The 18,060-nt window shown below is 44.9% G+C and overlaps 1 protein-coding gene across 3 annotated transcripts in view; it reads right to left on the minus strand.

Annotated features, from left to right (window-relative positions):
• ripor2 (RHO family interacting cell polarization regulator 2) overlaps positions 1 to 17,666 on the minus strand; it is a 60,139-nt gene extending 42,473 nt beyond the window's left edge. The window contains exon 1 of one of the 3 annotated variants that reach the window (XM_047605190.1): positions 17,566 to 17,666. In XM_047605190.1, the coding sequence (XP_047461146.1) occupies positions 17,566 to 17,626 (61 nt within the window). In that variant the 5' untranslated portion in view covers positions 17,627 to 17,666. Of the gene's footprint in view, positions 1 to 2,580; positions 2,765 to 11,882; positions 12,283 to 17,565 lie in introns of those variants that run through there. The other 2 variants (XM_047605188.1, XM_047605189.1) reach the window with 2 other exon arrangements.
• Between the last annotated feature and the right edge of the window lie 394 nt (positions 17,667 to 18,060).

Here is an 18,060-nt window from a genome sequence, read left to right on the forward strand (position 1 = left end):
GCGGTGCCTGTGTGTCTGCTGTGTTCAGCATGCATAATGGGAACTTAAGGGAAACCAGGTACACACACAGTGCATGGAGCGTGGGAGGAGACAGGTTGTCAGTGGGGGTCTAACTTATTTTTATATATTTATTTATTTAATATATTTGCTATTGGGCCACCGTGTATTTGAAGTATTCCTCGATTTTTCTTCCAACACGTTTTCTCATGTCCTTATTTTCAGTCATGTACATTTACAGGTACGTTAACACAGTGAAAGACCTTTTCGGATCATGATAAACATGAAACACTATTGGGAATTAAATATTATAAACTGCACTTCACAAAGCCTCCACATTTGGAGGGAATAGGGTCCCTTAGACCTAACTTTATACTCATTATATTTCACCAAAGCCTCAGAGAGGTCTTATTTGTCCTCATAAATATTATGCTGACAGGTTGTGAAAATAATTATCTGTGATTATGCAGTTTAACAACAAAGGATTTTTACAAATTACCTCACCAATCCGTTCGCCTCAGGTGGGTTTAACCGCGAGTGCTCTTCCCTGTGACTAATTGAATTTCATGGAAGGGAACCACAAAAAAAAAAGAAAAGACAAACACCTCCATCTTTAGATGCTGCAAACAGCATGAAACACAGGTGCCGCTATCCGAGGCCGACGGAAAATACATTTCTGCGGCGCGACTTATGAAGAGTGACTCGCCTTGAAGTGCTCCTGCCAGCATAATTGCCCTCCATAAGTGGATACGTTGTTCCGCCGAGTCCATACAAATCCAATTCATCTCGCCTTTCCCAGAAGCAAAGGGAGCAGAAAATGGCTTGTCCGTTCTAATCCATCAGCTTGGTATTAGTAGAAGAGCAGGTTTTATAATGACTCATGGATATGATTGATCTTAAACGGAGGGTTCAGTGGGGGTTTCATGCAGTCACTAATCGGGCTAGAAAATTAAGTGATGGCTTAAATTTTCTGCCAAATTATGCTTGGTGCTATCATATACATTGTCAGCACATGATACTGTTACCTCCCAGGCAAAAGGGTTAGGGTTAGGCAGCAAAGGTGTAGTTATGGAGCTGTTGCTAAGAAATAAGAAAATAAAAACATAAGATGTCATGAATTAATCCAGCTCTAAATTTAGCTGTTTTCAGATTTAGGTGACTGGAGGATAGAAAGAGTAAATAAGTACAAGTGATTGTTGGATTGTTGAACAGCTGAATTTGACCTTCTTTCATTTCATTTAAGATTGACTTAGATCAGGGATTTTAAATTTCTTACAAGCTGAGACTGACTTTTTTTGCCATTTATTGGTCAATTTGAAATGTTACAAGCCCCACCCACAAAGTTCATCTACTTTTGAAAGGTACTACCCCACCAACGGTAAAAATCTTCACCTCAGAACTTAATCTACATACCCTGGTCCCAGAGGCGATATACAGGTTCCCAGTCCCCGGTGAAAGTTCCCACAATCTTTATAGGTGCCACAGAAATCCCTATAAATCATAGTCTGATGAGCTATTTACATGAGAATAGTTACAGCACTTTAGCTTGGTGGGCAAACAATGAATGACTACGAATCTGCAAAAGCAGCTGCTCAGAATGATTCCAATCAGCAAAGCGATTCAAGATTTCCACCTCTACTGTATATGACGGGGCATGTGTTTTGAGCAGTATTACATCTCGACTCACTGTGACGGCCCTTTATTTCCTCGCCTACCTGGCAGTCTGGAACAGTCATAACATCTTCTGTGCACCAAGGACAACATGTTTTAGACTTCAAAGGACATTATTTTGAGCTTACAGCTACACTTAACTGTGGACACTCCAGCTGCGAAAAGGAAGGAAGCAGCTGAGTGAGAGTAAGGGAAAGGGACAAAAGACGGCCCTGCGTTTCACCATGAAATCCTGAATGCAGACACATCCCCAGACCTCTGCGGGTCTTCTTTAAGCCCCTCAACTAACGCGAACACATAGTTGCGTGCACACCCACGCGCACCCCTCTTTCTCTCTCTCGCTTCCGCCAAGGCACTCAGCTGTTGGACAGCTCAGCCTGTAATTATGGCTGTCATCAGTAGCCCCTGACCAGCGGCTATATTTACTGAGGAACCAACACACGCACACACACCACAAAGAAGAACACCATACCCACCAACCATAGAAACACACACAGTACATGTAGCTACTGTATATAACCAGCTATTTGTAGCAGCTGCCAATCAGAGCCGAGTATTTAGCATCGCAGCGTTGTGTAATCTTGTCAAGAATTTTCTCAGGAAACATTTATACTTTAATTTAATCCCATTACTCAAAACCTGCAACATATTTTTATCCTTGCGTCTCTGACTTGATCCAGCTCTCACTTTACAACAGCCCCTCATTCATACGTATCATACGTATCATGGTATCGGGTCTGGAGACGGCAGGTCCTTGCGTCTACCACCTTAAATAAAAACCACACAGATGTCTGTGTCCAAAGAACTACATGAGTCTTTGGGTATAAAGTATACACAGGCTCGCACACACATGAAACCACACACCCATTCGTGGAAGTTACAGAGAGCACGAATGGAACAACCCTCTCTCACCTCCCAGCAGGCCCCCTCCTCTCCTCCCGTACCAGCCGCCGCCACTCTTGATCGATCTCCTCCTCCGCGGCATTTAAAACCTTCTGCCACTCGCTCTCTCTTCAACTGGTCCTCACTGAAAAGCTTTCCTCGTCTCCATTATCCGTTTATCTTAACGTTTTAACATGTCCTCCGCTCAACAGCGTCTGCCCCCGCGAAGCCAGAATGAGCCAGAGAGGCCACATGACTGGAGGGCAGGAAGGTCAAGGCTAAAGGATGTACAAGCACAGCTGATGGAGTGTGTGTGTGTAAGAGTGGGAGAGAGTGTAGCGCTGAAATATCTGTGTAAAATGCTGACTGCCTCCTCTTCTCAGGTTACGACCCCTGTTTGGGTTGACTCATTGTTGGAATCTCCCCGCTTTAAAGGCCGAACTTGAATCCGACACATGTCGCGGTATTGTTTCAGCCAACAGCAGCAGCATAAAGAAACACATTTGCATTCAGGTCTAAGTATCACGTGTCCACTGAACGATGCATTAAAAGCTTTTATATGTCTGTACAAGGTTGAATATAATCCCGCGTGTCTCTTTGAGTCTGACAGACATGAATCAATTACAGACTGCGCACTGCCCTGTGGCTTGGCTCCATGCGCGGGCTGCTGTGGTCTGTAATGACAGCTTGCTTGTTGCAGGTAGAGCCTCTGCCTCGCAGGCCTCGGAGGCGCCTCGTAGAGGTATTTGTGAACAATGTGCCACTCACAGTAACACTAACCTGACGAGTCAAGGATGTGCAACACAGGAACCTAACTTTTTAAGAACATGTTTTGCAACTTTTTGTTTCCGACAGATTCGAAAGCAGCGTTGGGGCGCAGTTACCGACAACTCGGCCGCCACATCACTGAAAGACACTCAAAAAGAAAGGTTTTGGTTCAGGAACCATTCTGGCTTCCATTTGCAGCCTGAGTGGTCCTGGCCGAGCGTGTTTGACTGGAATTTGGGTGCAAAATGCCCGGTCAAGCATGGTAACGTGTTGCATTTGTCAAGAAAACACTTTGAAGAAAAACTACTAAGCGAGTGTGAAGTGGCTACTCGTGAAACGGCGCTGTTGTGGACATCATTTCTGAGCTCCACTTCCAGTCTTGAGTCTCAGGTCGCTAGTTGCTCTGTAGAAACTAACCGGCCCAAGTCAGTTGTCCTATAGGCTAATGGAACGTTAACAAGCCCCTATGTGTTATATTTTTTTGGCTCAAAACAAGTGATCCAAGCCTTATTTTTTCTTATGTGATTAAAAAAAAACTGTACACCAAATATTTCTGAAGCCTTTCAGAGTGGTTGGACTTGGGGGAGGGGAATTTAAGCCATGTGGTGGCAGCTGATGGCTCCTCAGATTTCATATCGACGCACGCGTTCTGCGAATGATCACACAACTCTGCAGTTCTAATCAGCCTCCTACGTTTTATTCTGTCTTTTAGGTTTACTGAATTCGTCTTAGAGGAGAAATCTCACAAACATTTCTCATAAACCCACAGTAGTCTGCCTTTGCGGTGGCCAACAGAAAGTTAGCTACACGCTGGTGACCACAGTTGAATGCTAGAAGCTGAGTTGTCTCACACAGGCAGACACGCACGTTAGCCTGTTCTTCAAAATCGTCTTATTTTTATACACCTGCGACCAGCTGTTCAGGAAATCCTGACTTCTAAACTTGCAGCAGGTTCTCCCTCTATGAAGAGCCATGGGTGGTCTGTTACGCTCCATGGTTCAAACAGGGTTACCTCATTGTGAGAACGGTTCCAAACCACTAAGTGTAAACCTCACACGCCCAGCGTCGCCCACAGCCCTGACTGTCATGGTAACCACATGGGAACTGTACAGGAAAGGTACAGCGAAAACAGCCGGCTTAGATATAATCCACATGTAAACATCTGTGACCAGAGAACTGAGAAGAGTTTACACTTCAGTCTAAAACATGTCTGCTGGGAAAGAGAGAAAGAAAAAAAAAGATTTCTCCCCTTGCATCATGTGTGTTACTCAATGTTGCACCATTAACATTTACCTGAAGTCCTGAAATTCAAAAAGGGGCTCCCCATTGTTTCTGACTTTATCTTTTCTCTCCTCTTTCTGTGAAAGCAGCTGAAAATTATAATAGCTGGAGTCCTCTGGTTAAAGTAGGTCAGTGGAGCCAACTGTCAGAAGCAGGAAGCGGGAGACGCGGAGCAGAAACATGTCCGCTAGAGTAGGTCCCCTCAGGTCAGAGCTTTCCCCAACGCGGAGCGGCCACTGATGCACAAACTAGAGTTCAGTCGCGTCCGTCTGTGTGCGCCGCATCTCCGTGGACAGAGACGGCATCTGTGGTCAGACAGTGGAGGTGTATGAGTGGGTGGACAATGTGTGTTTGACATTAAGGAGGAGTGGGTCAGTGGGTGTCGCATCCCTGTTTTGTCGTACGTATCAAATAAGTGTCTTGTAAAAGCTGAGCTCTGTTTGATGGACAGCGATAAGCATTGATTGAATTATTCCCTGGACTGAGCTCATGACTTTGTTTGTACTGATTCTTCATTCCAGATATTCATAAGTCAAAAGTATTGTGTTTGCTGACATTGTTCAAAATGGCCCAGGTAAGTTAATGTGTCGTCTTCGAGTTTTCTCCATAATTTAATGTGTCACCGGGAAGATGTTCGTATTCCCACTGACCTCATCATTTCATGGTGCCTGGGTCAGTTCAGTTTTCCGTTCAGTAACTTGTTAAACTTTGAGCCTTGTGGTTTTCGAGAGTCAACAGTTGCCTGGCAGCAGTGTTATCGAGGCTGACGATGGATGATACGACTTGAGTGGTAAACATTCGAATGCAGCACATGGTGTCTAAAAGTCCCCCCAAAGGTATTTCTCACAACCTGCAGATTTTAAACCAGTGATTTACAAAATCACATTAGACTATTGTATTCAAACCCCTGCTCTGCAAAACCAAGCTTAGGCATCTTAAATCAAAGCAGAATATGTTTTTTTTCTGCCAAAACAATTCTTCTTACTAGGCAGTTTTTTTAAGAGCATTTCTCTCACTTTAAGTGCTTCGTTCCTAAATTTTCTCAATAAGCTATAATGTTCTTGAGATTTTATTTCTTCTTTTGTTGTGCTGAGTTTTTGCAGCGTAATACTGGACTCATTAAGTCCTTTAATATCAGGAAGTAAGTTGATTCATCATGGCATCATGCACAACTGCACCTTTTGCATCTCTGAAATGTGGAAAATTTTCATTGCACAACTTCTCATTCCATTCACACATCTTAGACAGGCGCTCAAATACGACAGCCGTAAAAGTGTCCAACAGGCTGCCCGTCCATTCCCCATCATCTCGCTTTATCCCACTGCCACTTGGGACTAGTAAGCCCCAAATATACAAGGGTAACTCTTTTTCACAAACTCAAATCTGGTCCAGTGTAAATTGAAATTGCCCCCATCTCTGATAAGTCTTAATTTTTTGTTGACAGCTTCTCACACGTCTTCATAAATCCCTTTCAGTTTACCCGCCCGTGTATCAGAACTCTGTGATCCAGGCCTTTTTGTTGGCCTCACGTCGGCCCAGAGCGGGATACAGTTTCCTCCGCCGCACAAAGCAGACGCGGGCAAGAAGCCGAGGGAGAAATGGATTTGTGAAATCCGACCCGGCTTCTAGTCTTGCAGCCTTTTCCTTGAGCTCTGTATATCATGGTAATGCCTCCTGTAAGTGCGTGCATGAGCGCGTGCGGTGGGGGCGCATCTCCTGAAAGCTTGTTCTGCAGCAGAGAGATCAGATCAGACTTTATTTGTGTAGCACCTTTCATACGAATGAATTGCAGCACATAAAAACATGTAATAGACAATAAAAAGAGGGAACCTCTACAAACCAGCACAACCTTCCCCTCTTCCTGCACACACACACACACACACACACACACAGGAGCACAGGGATAGAAGGTCACTGATAACACGAGTAACATCGCTGAGCACAGATGGCCCGGTGAGATGGATTTCATGTCATCACAATGATCACATAATAAGTCCTCCCAAGAGCTTGTATGTGAAATTCTGATATGATTATAACACAACTTCATGAAATAGAATGAAATTAATGTGCTTGCAGTGAATAAACCTCTGACTCTGATATCGTTACTCATCCTTAATGGGATTTATTCCACCAACGCTGCCTAAAAATGACAAGTTCTGGCCATAATCTCTCAGCCGACTGTTGACACGCACGAGATAAAAAGGTCTCAGTTTTACGCTAGATCCCTTCTCCTCGTGTTTCTTCATCCCGACTACCGAAGGAATGCTGCCCTTCCACTGCTGCCACACTCCATGTATGCGCCTTGCCTCCTGCAGAACACGCCTGCATGTTGTGTCACGCTCACATTTACTTGTTGTTCACCCATTTAAATCTCAGGGGCTGCGTAAACCGCAAACATTAGAGAAAAGCCCCACGGCAAAGTCTGCAGTGGGAGGCTTAAAGAGCGCAGGTGAAAAAGACACATCAAAGCTTTAACCCTGTTCGCGCGAAGCCTCGCCTCGCACCGTTACACAAAGGTCTCTGCTCGGGATTTCTTTAGCGCCGTGGCAGTCTGCTCCTGGTCAGAATCTGAGAGGAACATCTTCTAAATGTGAAACTCAGATGGTAGTGATTGTCATTGTGCTTTAGGGATTTAAAAAAAAAAAAAAAAAAAGGACTACGCAGAGTAAAACAAACAAACAAACAAGCAAACAATAGCAGCAATTAGAGGTTTTGTCATGTAATTGGTAAGCAGGGGAGGGGTGGCAGGGCATCCTATTGCACAAGGAACAGGAAACAATGCAACACATTCCTGCATGAGGGCTGATAAACTTCTCTCAACCCAGCAAACGGCATTAGATTACAAGGTTTTAGTCGAGTTGAGCGCGTGCAAACGCGGGCACACAGCTCCTCCTAAAATACTCTCAAGACTGACATTTCAAAGGAAGAGCTATTTCCTTTGCGGCTCTATGGACTTTAATTCAGGGCGCTAAAAAGGCGTCTCGAGAGTTGTAACTGACCGACTTGTGACTGAACGCGGCTCCTCATGCCTTCCGACCTGACCCAGTTAGTCAAACACGGGCTTATTTAGACACCAAACACCAACGCGTCACTCCAACCCAACGCCACCGTCGGTCTCATGCATGACTTTATTTTCGCTGTCATTAAAGCCCTGCTACTCCCACTCTCCTTTGGCACACACCGCTCTCTTGTAGTCGCACTCACAACAGAGCAAAATCAGGCTCTTTGAGCCACTCGCGAGGAGGAAGGGGGTCTTAAAGAAGTCAATGTGTTTATTTTGGTCTCAATGGAGCTCCTGTGCACTTTCGCAGATTTCATTTAAATCACTGTTTTTTCCCTTCTCCTTCATCTTTCTTCAGAGGAATGTTTGAAAGAAGTAGGAGATTGTGTGTGTGTGTGTGTGTGTGTGTGTGCGGAAAGATGTGATAACAAGGGAATAGGCAGCGTATGTGTTATCTGGTGCTGTAAAACCACTTAAGAGGGTTGACTGTAGTTTCTGTGAGTTCTCAATTGAATCATTCAGGTCGAGTCGGGCTTTGTGATGAGGTGATTGCAAAGGGGCCCATGACTAATCAGGGCTGGGGCAAAACTTTACATCAACATGAAGCATTACAACGTTTCTGAGTTGCACGTGCAACAGTTATTCATTTATTAATCATTTTTTGCTGCAATGGAAAGTCTGTGTTTCTGCCTCCGTCGACTGCGTTGCATTAAATAGAAATGAGCATCCACACCCGGAGTGACCTCAACAGTCAAACTACAATATAGTGAGAAGGATAGGAAAACACACAAAAAAAAGCCAATTTATCTCTTTTTGGCTTTTAGATCCTGAGCTGAGCTTGGTTTGGTGTCTGCTCCTAAAACAGTTTAGCCACAGTCTTACTGTGTGCAGCAGTATGTATGTATGTAAAGGCAGCATGTGGACTCCAAGTTTTGACGTGCTAAGTGTAAATGTGGCTCCGCAGTGACAAACGGTCACTGGCAAGAGATCAGAGCTACTTCAGAAGTTGTGTCCAGATGCACGACGGAAAACGCTGGAGAAAATTTGGAGCGGGAACCGTCTGTGGTGTGTTTTGAATATCAATCATCAGATGTCTGGGCAGAAACCATTTGATTATCTCTAACCCATCGACAGGTCGCCTGTCCATCACTGATCCGACACAGAGAAACACATGCATGCGGCCAATTCAGAATGACTAACTTAACGTACATGTCTCTGGACAGTGGGAGTAAACCGGAGCTTCGAGAGAAAGCTGCCAGATGCAACCCTTCTCGTTGAGAGATGACGGCGCTAACGTCTGCACCACTCCCGCTAAAACATTTTTTTCCAAAATGTAATCCATTAAGTCAACATTTTTCAGGCCAAGGACCCCAAACTGATGGAGAGATTAAGTAGGGACCCTCTACCTACCATATGTGTTCTATATTTCACTAATGCTATTTATAAATATATAATATTATTTCATTCTGCATTCAATTTTAAGCTATTCAAACATACACAGGTTCAAATAATAACTTTTCTTTTCAATCTAAGCCTCCCGTACACAGTAAGCCCCGCCCCCTTTGCCAATCAAGAGGCTGCATATTACAAGCTATCAGGTTCCCCCTAATGACCAAACATGTAGCTACGTTTAAAGTTAAAACTGTCAATTATTTTCTTTATCTGTCACATGCATGTAACCACATGCATGATCTTAAAGGTGAGTGTAAGACTATACGTTTAGACAGCCATAATGGCTGCATACTCAGATGTGTTTATGGATTCAGGATCCATTTGCAACCTAGATTTCACTTCTTGAAAAGGACAAACTGCACACACAGACGCTTTGTTTTGCACGATTCCACGGAGCAACTGTGTTTCGCTTGGACTAAAAATACCGAGCAACGAGTGAGGCGGGGATGAAGCTGGAAAAAAACATTGTTCGCACCGAGTAACCAGGCTTTTTGCTAATTCATAGGACCTGAAGCGGAGTCACTCAGTGTGCAAGTGAAGAGGCCGAAACAAGGAGGGAGAGTGACTTTGTATCTGCTCTGTTTGGGCTCTCTGACAGTTCCACTGCCAGGCTAAAAGTAGTACTCCTTTAGTCATAATTCAGCTCTGCACAGCAGAAGCACGACAAGCCAGACCAACCATGCCTTATACAACCTATTGTCTCCACCAGAGCAGAGCTGACAGCAAATACATCCGATGCTCCCTTTTAATAACAGGAGCTCTGAGGTCAGGATATTCTGGTAGCTGTTAATATGAAGTGTGATGAACTCTTGCTTTTGTTTTTCTATCTTATGCGCTACAAACACGGCTATTTTTACAGAGGCCGTTATATAACTACAGCCTTTTCTATCACCGCAATGAAAATGTAGCTCGTGAGTTGTGAGCAGTTTTGCGTGGCCCCACTGACCTTAGTTACCGTTGTTAGGCTGAGCTTCCCTTTCTCTCACAACGCATATGTTTTTACACTGATAACAGCTGCAGATCTAATGCCAGAAACGTAAAGGCTAGAAGCTGGCCCTCGTTCTGAGACAGAAATAGATAAAAGCCAGCTTTTTATTTGCTGCCTTTTCCCCCTTTGAACTGTACATCCTGTAGCACTGGTTGGAATTAAGGTTTAACGTTACAAGAAAATGAGGACTAACTGATCCGCTACCAAATGTCATTCTGCGAGTCATCTCCTGACCCCTTGCACCATCACATCGAGAGCTATTGCGCAAGGGTATCTCTCACCGAGCCTGTTCAACACAGAGCTTCACGTACGTGGGCGGAAAAGATTCGCACCACGAATAATAATAAAACCAATTATTAGGAACCAAAATAGGACAGAGGTAGTAAATTTGCATTCTGCACCGAGGAGAATGAAGTGCTCGCATGTTGAAGACACGACGCACAGGATCATTTCCATCGCTAATCCAAAAGAGCTAATTAGATCAGAGAATATAAGTGATCCATATTCTGCAACCTTCAGCTGCGTCTATGAATAAACACGCCGATCGGAGCGCTGCGATTGGCCGGTGTGCTGCAGAGCGTCATCCGGCTGCGTACCTCCTGGCTGTGTAGGGAGCGTCACATTACCATCAGCGGATGTCAACAGAAGTGGGTCAGTGGAGGCATTAACATACATTACACACCAAGTGATGCAATATCTGGGAATGTCCCCCATCTCACCGTCCACTTGCCGTCTAAGGAGCTGTGTACATATGAACGCACACGTGCACCGATAGCCAGGCGTTGGTGTGTGTGCGACGCAAACATTTAGGCGTGCGCCTTTTTCTCAAGAGCAGTCGGAAAGATAAAAGACAACAGGGCATTTGCAAAAGCTCTGATCATGTGCGAGTGCGAATTCCGCACTGGGGGGAACCTGAGAAATTGGTTCAAAATGAGCACAATCCACCATTTTACTGTCATGTTCCAACGGGAGGGAGGGAAGCAGCTCTGGGAAATGCATTCATTTGCCTCCTTGCCAGGAGCTGAATGAGAAAAACAATACGGCCACCAGCTGATTAGGTTAGCTTAGCGACCAGAGCCTCCGAGAAGAACTCCATTCATCAAGAAAAGGTCTGGCAACAGATTTACGATGATTTGAGAATAAATAGTAATAAGCAAAAAGCAAAAGAAAAAAGTTTTAGTTTGAGAGAAAGAGAATAAATGTGTTCAGTTACAGTTCCTTCTGCTCCTGAATAATCATCAGTGATTTCTGCTGCTCACAGCTCTACCAGTGATGACAAGCACCAACTCCAAGCACACGCTGAAAAGATTGTTTTTGTGGCTCATAATGCTCGGTTAAAAACATCTGCCTGTTACACGCCCACACTGCAGAGGGCACGGCTCCTCTCTGCTTTCTAAAAAGGGTAAAAGTTACAAAAAAAAAAAAAAAAAATAGATAAACAAACTGTGAACACAGCTCCTGCAAAAGATGAACTGGAGACAAAAAAGCACGAAGGATTCACTGTGACTAATTGTTGCTGCCGCTGTAGGTAATAAATACTGTAAATTAAGTTCCTCTTCGGCGAGGTAAAAAAAATATGGTGCGAGTGTCGGCGTCTACTCGACCATGCAGGAGTCAACTCCACCTACGCAGTTGAGGAGAATTCCTCCGAGGGGGCCACCCGTCAGCCATGACTTCTGCTCTTTTCTTAACCTTGATCGCAATCACAAGTCACAAAACAACAAGGGAAACCACGCTACAGTCCGAGAGCAGCTGCCCCTGCCCCGGCCCCGGCCCTGCAGCGGACCACCTGTAAACCCCGCTCCCTGCCCCGTCTCAACGCTTCAGCCTTGGCAAGCCTACCGTCCTCGTAGAAGACATCCTCCGCTTCCTCGCGCATCATCTCATCCAGGTCATCCTCTGCAATGCCGGTCATGGCCATCACTTTTCCTCCTCCTCCTCCTCTTCTTCTTCTTCTTCTCCTCCTTCTTGTCTCCCCGGTCTGACTAATCAGAGCCTCAGAGAGAGTGATTGGGCTGTAAAATCGAATCAACGCCGCTCCGGCCTCTTCGCTTCAGGCGACAGTCCGATCACGAGCGGGGCTCCTCACACGAGCAGCAGAAGACTGGGACTGAGCTCAGCTTCAGCTCTCAGTGTGTGTGTGTGTGTGTGTGTGTGTGTGTGAGAGTGTGTGTGAGTGCCAGGTGAAGTGTGTGTGTGTGGGTGAGAGAGAGAGGGTTCCCAACGACCTTCTCCAAGTTTCAGCAACACTGCTGATTTCATAACATCCTGTGCAAAGCTGAAGTGAGAGTGTGCTGTTTTGAGAGCACTTGTATGAGTAAGAGTGCGCATGTGTGTGTGTGTGTGTGTGTGTGTGACTGTACTGCACGGGGAGGGTCAGCCGCATGTGTGTGTGTATGTGTGTGTACATGTGTGTCCGTGTGTGTGCACGGCATGTCTCTCTGCAGTGAGTCAGCCCGAGCGGCTGCGATTAAGAGGAATAATTAGATTTTGCATTTTGAGCCAGCGAGGACATGCAGGGAAGGTGTGAAAAATAATGTGTCTGCGTGCGCTCGTGCGCTTGTCGCCGTGTTTGCGGCGAGGCGCGGAGCTCTGTTTGTCATTCCCTCACAGCTCACTGGGAATCATGGGACCACACTGAATGCTCCCTCTATTTTTTTTTTTTTTTTTCCGTTTGGCCCACTTCGACAGGGGCCTTGGCAGAGCCGATAACGTCTGGTGTCATCTGCTCGTTGCTGACAGCCTCCACAAGGCTGTCCATGCAGGGAATAAACACGCTCACCTGATCACAGAGACACAGATTTAGACCCAGACAGTGGGAGCAGCTCTCGCGTAATCACAGTTTTTTACATCTGAGACTGTCGCTTGAGTTTACGCTTTAGCCGCGGTGTTTAGAATCGGTATTTCTGAAGCATAAACACTGATTAGCTTTGTAGATTGTTTGTAAATCTGTTTTCTTCACCTGAAAGGTCCATATCAAAATCCAACTCACATTAGCAGCAATTAACATTCATCATCTGGGAACCATGAATGTCTGCACCAAACTACAAGAGTCAAGTCAATATTATGGCTGAGAGTCTCTACTGTATATAAAATACATTTGCGATAACAGATGCCATGTCAGGCGTTTGTGGCCAAGAAATATTGCACTGAAATATATATATAAAAAAAGATTATTCAAAGGCACAATCTGCTTCTAAATAAAAGATGTTTGAAGAAACGAAAACAAGAAATGCTACTGCATCTAATATCTAATATCTGATATGTAAAAAAAAGAAAAACATCACTCAAGTGTCTTTGAGCTCCTTAAAATCTTTATAGCCTCCCTTCACAAATCCCTCTCAAGCATTTCATGTCCAGCACAGAATTACTGGGGCCGTGTAGCCATGTCTCCTTCTGACCTTTCATTTATTCTTAGATTGAAAACTAAAAAAAAAGAAAAGGCAGCGAGGCACTACACGCTATTCTCTTTCCTCACACTGTGCCTCCATCTGTACTGACTAGGCGGTTTCTGTGACTCACCTCATTTAGACAAACCAATTTCCAACCAAAATAGAAACTAGGCCTCAAGTCAGTTCATTATCACTTTTCCTTCAGACTTCCTCTCCCCTGCCACTGCTTCCCTTTAAAGGCCAAAACTCAAGGGATCCAACCTGGGGGACAAACTCATTTTCGACGGGGGCGAGTCCAGACAACTCAGAACTGTCGCCGAGCGTCGGCAGGTTGGACGCACGGTGGATCCTGTACACACGTGGACTGGGAGTAGTTTTGTCGAGTGTAGATTCATAAATTTGACTTTTTTTTATTTGTTTGATGCCACTGAGGAGACTTTGGTCGGATTTGTTCGACAGAGAGTGTGTACACAGTGGTGTTTTCGCTGTGTCTCCCGAAGCGGGAACTGAAAGCGTGGAGCTAAAACTGGCCACCGCAACACAAAACCGTCACGTTAAACATCTCTTCATAAAAAGGGCAGTTGGTTATTTTCACAGTCAATATTCGAAGTTGAAAGCACGGAAAGATCCTGAGCTCGGGTAATGTTCCTAACAGGCTCCATGGCTTCTAGTGGAAGTGTTTTGTGTTTTATTTGGTTTAAACAGTAGCTTGCAGAGGCTCACAGAGGAGCCAGATCACGGCTTTAAAATCTGAATGAATGGATGTCCACATGCACAAACTTTTGTGCATTTTACTATTATTACTATAATAACGTGCAACAAGGTTTTGACTTGTTGCACGCCGTTGTTATCTTTTATAAAAGTTAGTGTGTTTTTTCTTTTCTCCCTACCACATCTGTTGACTAGTTGGAGTGAATAAAGCACACACAGTCGGCCATGAACAGGTCACGTATTCCCAACACACTGAATACAACCCAAAGAATTTCCCTATAACCCGATACAACCGGAACATGGTAATTCATAAAATCATCTAGTATCTAATTTGATACTAGTTTCACCTTCAGCCAAAAAAAAAAAAAAGAATACACAGCCTTCAGGTTCTCAAAGAGGAGAGTTGCTTCTTTCTCTTTAGTATTTTATTTTTATTTCACTATAAACTGAATATTATTGAGTTTGGACTGATTGTCAGACAAAACATTGAATTTGAAGACACTGCCTCTCTCAGAAATCAATAATTAAAATAACTGTAATCCTAAAACCAACGCAGACACATACGCGTACTCAGGGTCACACAGAAAGCTTGCAAAAGTACGGAAATAAAAAGTGTTTACAGGCCGTACTCATCCAAAATGAGAATAGGCAGAAAATTCAGTTAAAAACCAGTGCAGTTACTATTAAGGGAGTCAGACGTCTTCCAACTTCCTCATAAAAGCGAAACAACAGGAAAACACACAATCGGTTTACACTGTATAAACTACGTAAATGATGTGAAGTGACTGCAGCTCAAGGGGTATTCATGTCGTCTTTGATTAGAGGTTGCTGTGACAAGAACGATCGTCTGAAGTTAAGCTTGAGTGTTGAATAAAGTACTGGGGGACGGCGCGTATTTAAAAGCCTGTAATTAATGTTCGCCAACCGTTCCAGCGGTTCACAGCGATCAGCGGCGACGATTTGACTCAGTGTTCTGATGCTTGAACGTGACGCTGCGAAGGAGAAATCGCTGGTCATGCGGGCAAGCAAACAGAAAACCCACAGAGAGCACTGACACACATGCAAAGCAAAGCCCACTGTCTTATGCAGATTCATCCCACTCCCATCTGCTCCCTCCTATAACGGTCACATGCTCTGGTGACGGTGTCGTCACCGTTAACGGGCCGTTTTGAGGTTATTCAAGCAAGAAATTGTACGTGAAGCTATGAAAGGTTCCAGATTTGAGCATTTGTAGACTTCTCCCACCATGAGCTACTTTCCAGACCGCAGTGTCAGAGAACGGGGTCACGTTCAGGCTGCGTTAGCCCTGCTGCATTTCAATGACTGGCTACATTGTTGTCACCGCTAGAGAAAACCCCCCCTGGTTCGGGAAGTGCAAACGCACGCTGCTGGGATGCAAACACACGACGCAAACAGACACTCACACGTCCGTGCAATAATACTGAACGCACTCACACAATGCCACCAAAACACAGCAAAGACAAACAGACAACCGCACACACACACACGCACACATTTGTTACTCTGCCGCTGCAAAGAGAAGCACAATCAGACCCGCTCGGTACAATGGCGTTGTTTGAATGGGGTCAAACAATGGAGCTCTTTGGCATCTGAATCGAGCCAGATGATGAGTATCCCAGGAGGATGAATAGGCGGCTTCAGCCTCCTACACAGCCGCTCTTCTGGCTCTGAAAATATGCATGAGTACGCCGCCTGTTGCTGTGGCCTAAAATATCGGTGATTAGCATGGAAGCTGTAGCTCATTAGCATCCACGCTAATTCTGTGGCGCTAACAGATTTGAAGGCGTGCAGCTTTTTTCCACGGACAGAAGTCAAGACAAAACGAACACAGCAGGAGACAGCTGTGTAAATTGACTCAGTCTATTCTTCACTGGCTTCTGCATCCCTGAATGTAAAAGGTAAATATTCTCTTACCGTATGAGCTTAGCATTAAACAATCACTTGGTTTAGAAAACATAATTGCTTCCTAGCTTGTGTTTAAACTGACTCTCGCCTTACACCATTTTAGGTCATTGAGTTCATGTTCTTTTATCTGTGAATGACATGCTTGTAGCAATCTGTGTGCGGCATACGAATTGCACTTTATTTTTATATTTATTTATTATTTATTTTTTGCACTTTTATTTGTTTTGAAAGCCTTTCAAATTTAAGTATATTTTTGAGTAGTTCAAGGAAAACGGATTCACCATTTCCCACCGAAAATAACATTTCTCGTGTTGATGTCACAGACAGATCTAAAGGTGTCATTTTACAGTCAACTTTACAAGTTAGTCTAGCACTTTACAATCAACAGCAGAACTAGGAGCAACAAAACGAACAAGTAACAAAGCCATGAAAAGTACAAGCTGTTTTTCCTGCAATAGCATGTCACCCCAGGTCCAGACAGATCACAGATGTCAAAGTCAGGAATGAGAGAGGAAGTCTGAAGAGGAGACAGGGGGGAACACTGCTTAAAAGTATTCTTGATATCAGCCTAACTTCCTCTGCTGCACTGCTATTTATTTGAGGCGATGGGAATTAGCAGAAGTGCAGCTTTGTTTTTCGGAGGAAGGCGCAAAGGCTCCTCGGGTCGACTCCCCTTCAATAATTCCCTCAGACTAATGTGTGTGAGAGTCAGAAAGGAGACGGACGGGCAGAAAGAGACATCTTCGGGTGGATGTCTTTTCCCTCTCTGTCATTCCCGCTCTGCTCCTTTTCTCAAGAAGGATGACAAAATGGGATGGTTGTGAAAGGGTGGCTGGTTACCCGGGTAACAATAATGAGGGCATTGCGTGGCAAATCCAATTTGCCATGGCACTCTCTGACTCAGTCGAGGTGCACGTGTGTGTGAGTTAGTGTTTGCGCGACACGTTGCCGCTTCGTGTGTCTGATGGAAGGCGGCCGTAATGTACCAGATGCATGCAGACGCACACACACACACACGGGCTGCTCTGTCTCAACTGCAAGGTCTTTACCATCAAGGAAAACAAACCGCAGACTCGCTGAGCAGGACATTCACCCATAATCGCCCTCAAGACACATGCAGGCAAAACCTTATTTATATACAGCTCGGAGCTTGAGGTGGGAATAATGAATGAAACCAAGAGGGTCTGCATAAAACATAATGCAATCAGTGCAGAGTGCTGATTGAAATTCCTTGCGAATAACTGGAATCAGAAAATCAGTCCGTGCAAACGAGAGCGCGTCAGAATGCGTGCGCTTGCAAATGAGTCCTGAATTTCAAACTATTTCAGTTCAAAAGTTCCAGCATCTTCACAGCAAGCAATATAAAGCACATAAAGCTGGACGAACGTGCAGCCTGGGATTTTCTGAATGTGCTTCAATGGTAAGATGAAAGAAAACAGCCAAACTCGAGTCAATAAAAGGAAAGCAGCTCAGCGTGAGAACAACTTAATACCTACTGTAAGCATATTGATATCTTCTCATCCTTACATGGTTGAACGTCCTGACTCTGCGATACATGACGCTGCCGGGTAATCCAAGCCGATGCCTCCTCAACAAGCCTCCAACTCCTTTTGAGCTGTCACCAATTCCCATTTCCATGCCCTCTCGCTGTCTCCCCCTGCCGCCATTGTATTTTGTTTTCCTCTTTCTCACAATTGGATCCTTTAGTTTTTTTTTTGCTCATTGACTCTTTGCCTTTCTGTCTCGGTCCCAGGGGGCACAGAGGGCATCGGACAATGGCCACGATACAGCCGCTGCGCGCACAGCTGTGCAGGCTGGCACCGCAGAGACGGCAGTGCCCATGTTGTGACCTGCTGCTGCCGGGCACACCTGGAGGGAGGAGATAGCAGGCGGCCGAGTCGCCCGACCAAACCAATCGGTTGGCCTCGTCTGTTCGTTTGCCTCTGAGACAATGAGCGTCAAATTTACACCGATGTCCTGAATGCAGGACA

The sequence above is a fragment of the Mugil cephalus genome, chromosome 14, assembly GCF_022458985.1.
Source record: "Mugil cephalus isolate CIBA_MC_2020 chromosome 14, CIBA_Mcephalus_1.1, whole genome shotgun sequence".
Taxonomy (NCBI): Eukaryota; Metazoa; Chordata; class Actinopteri; order Mugiliformes; family Mugilidae; genus Mugil; species Mugil cephalus.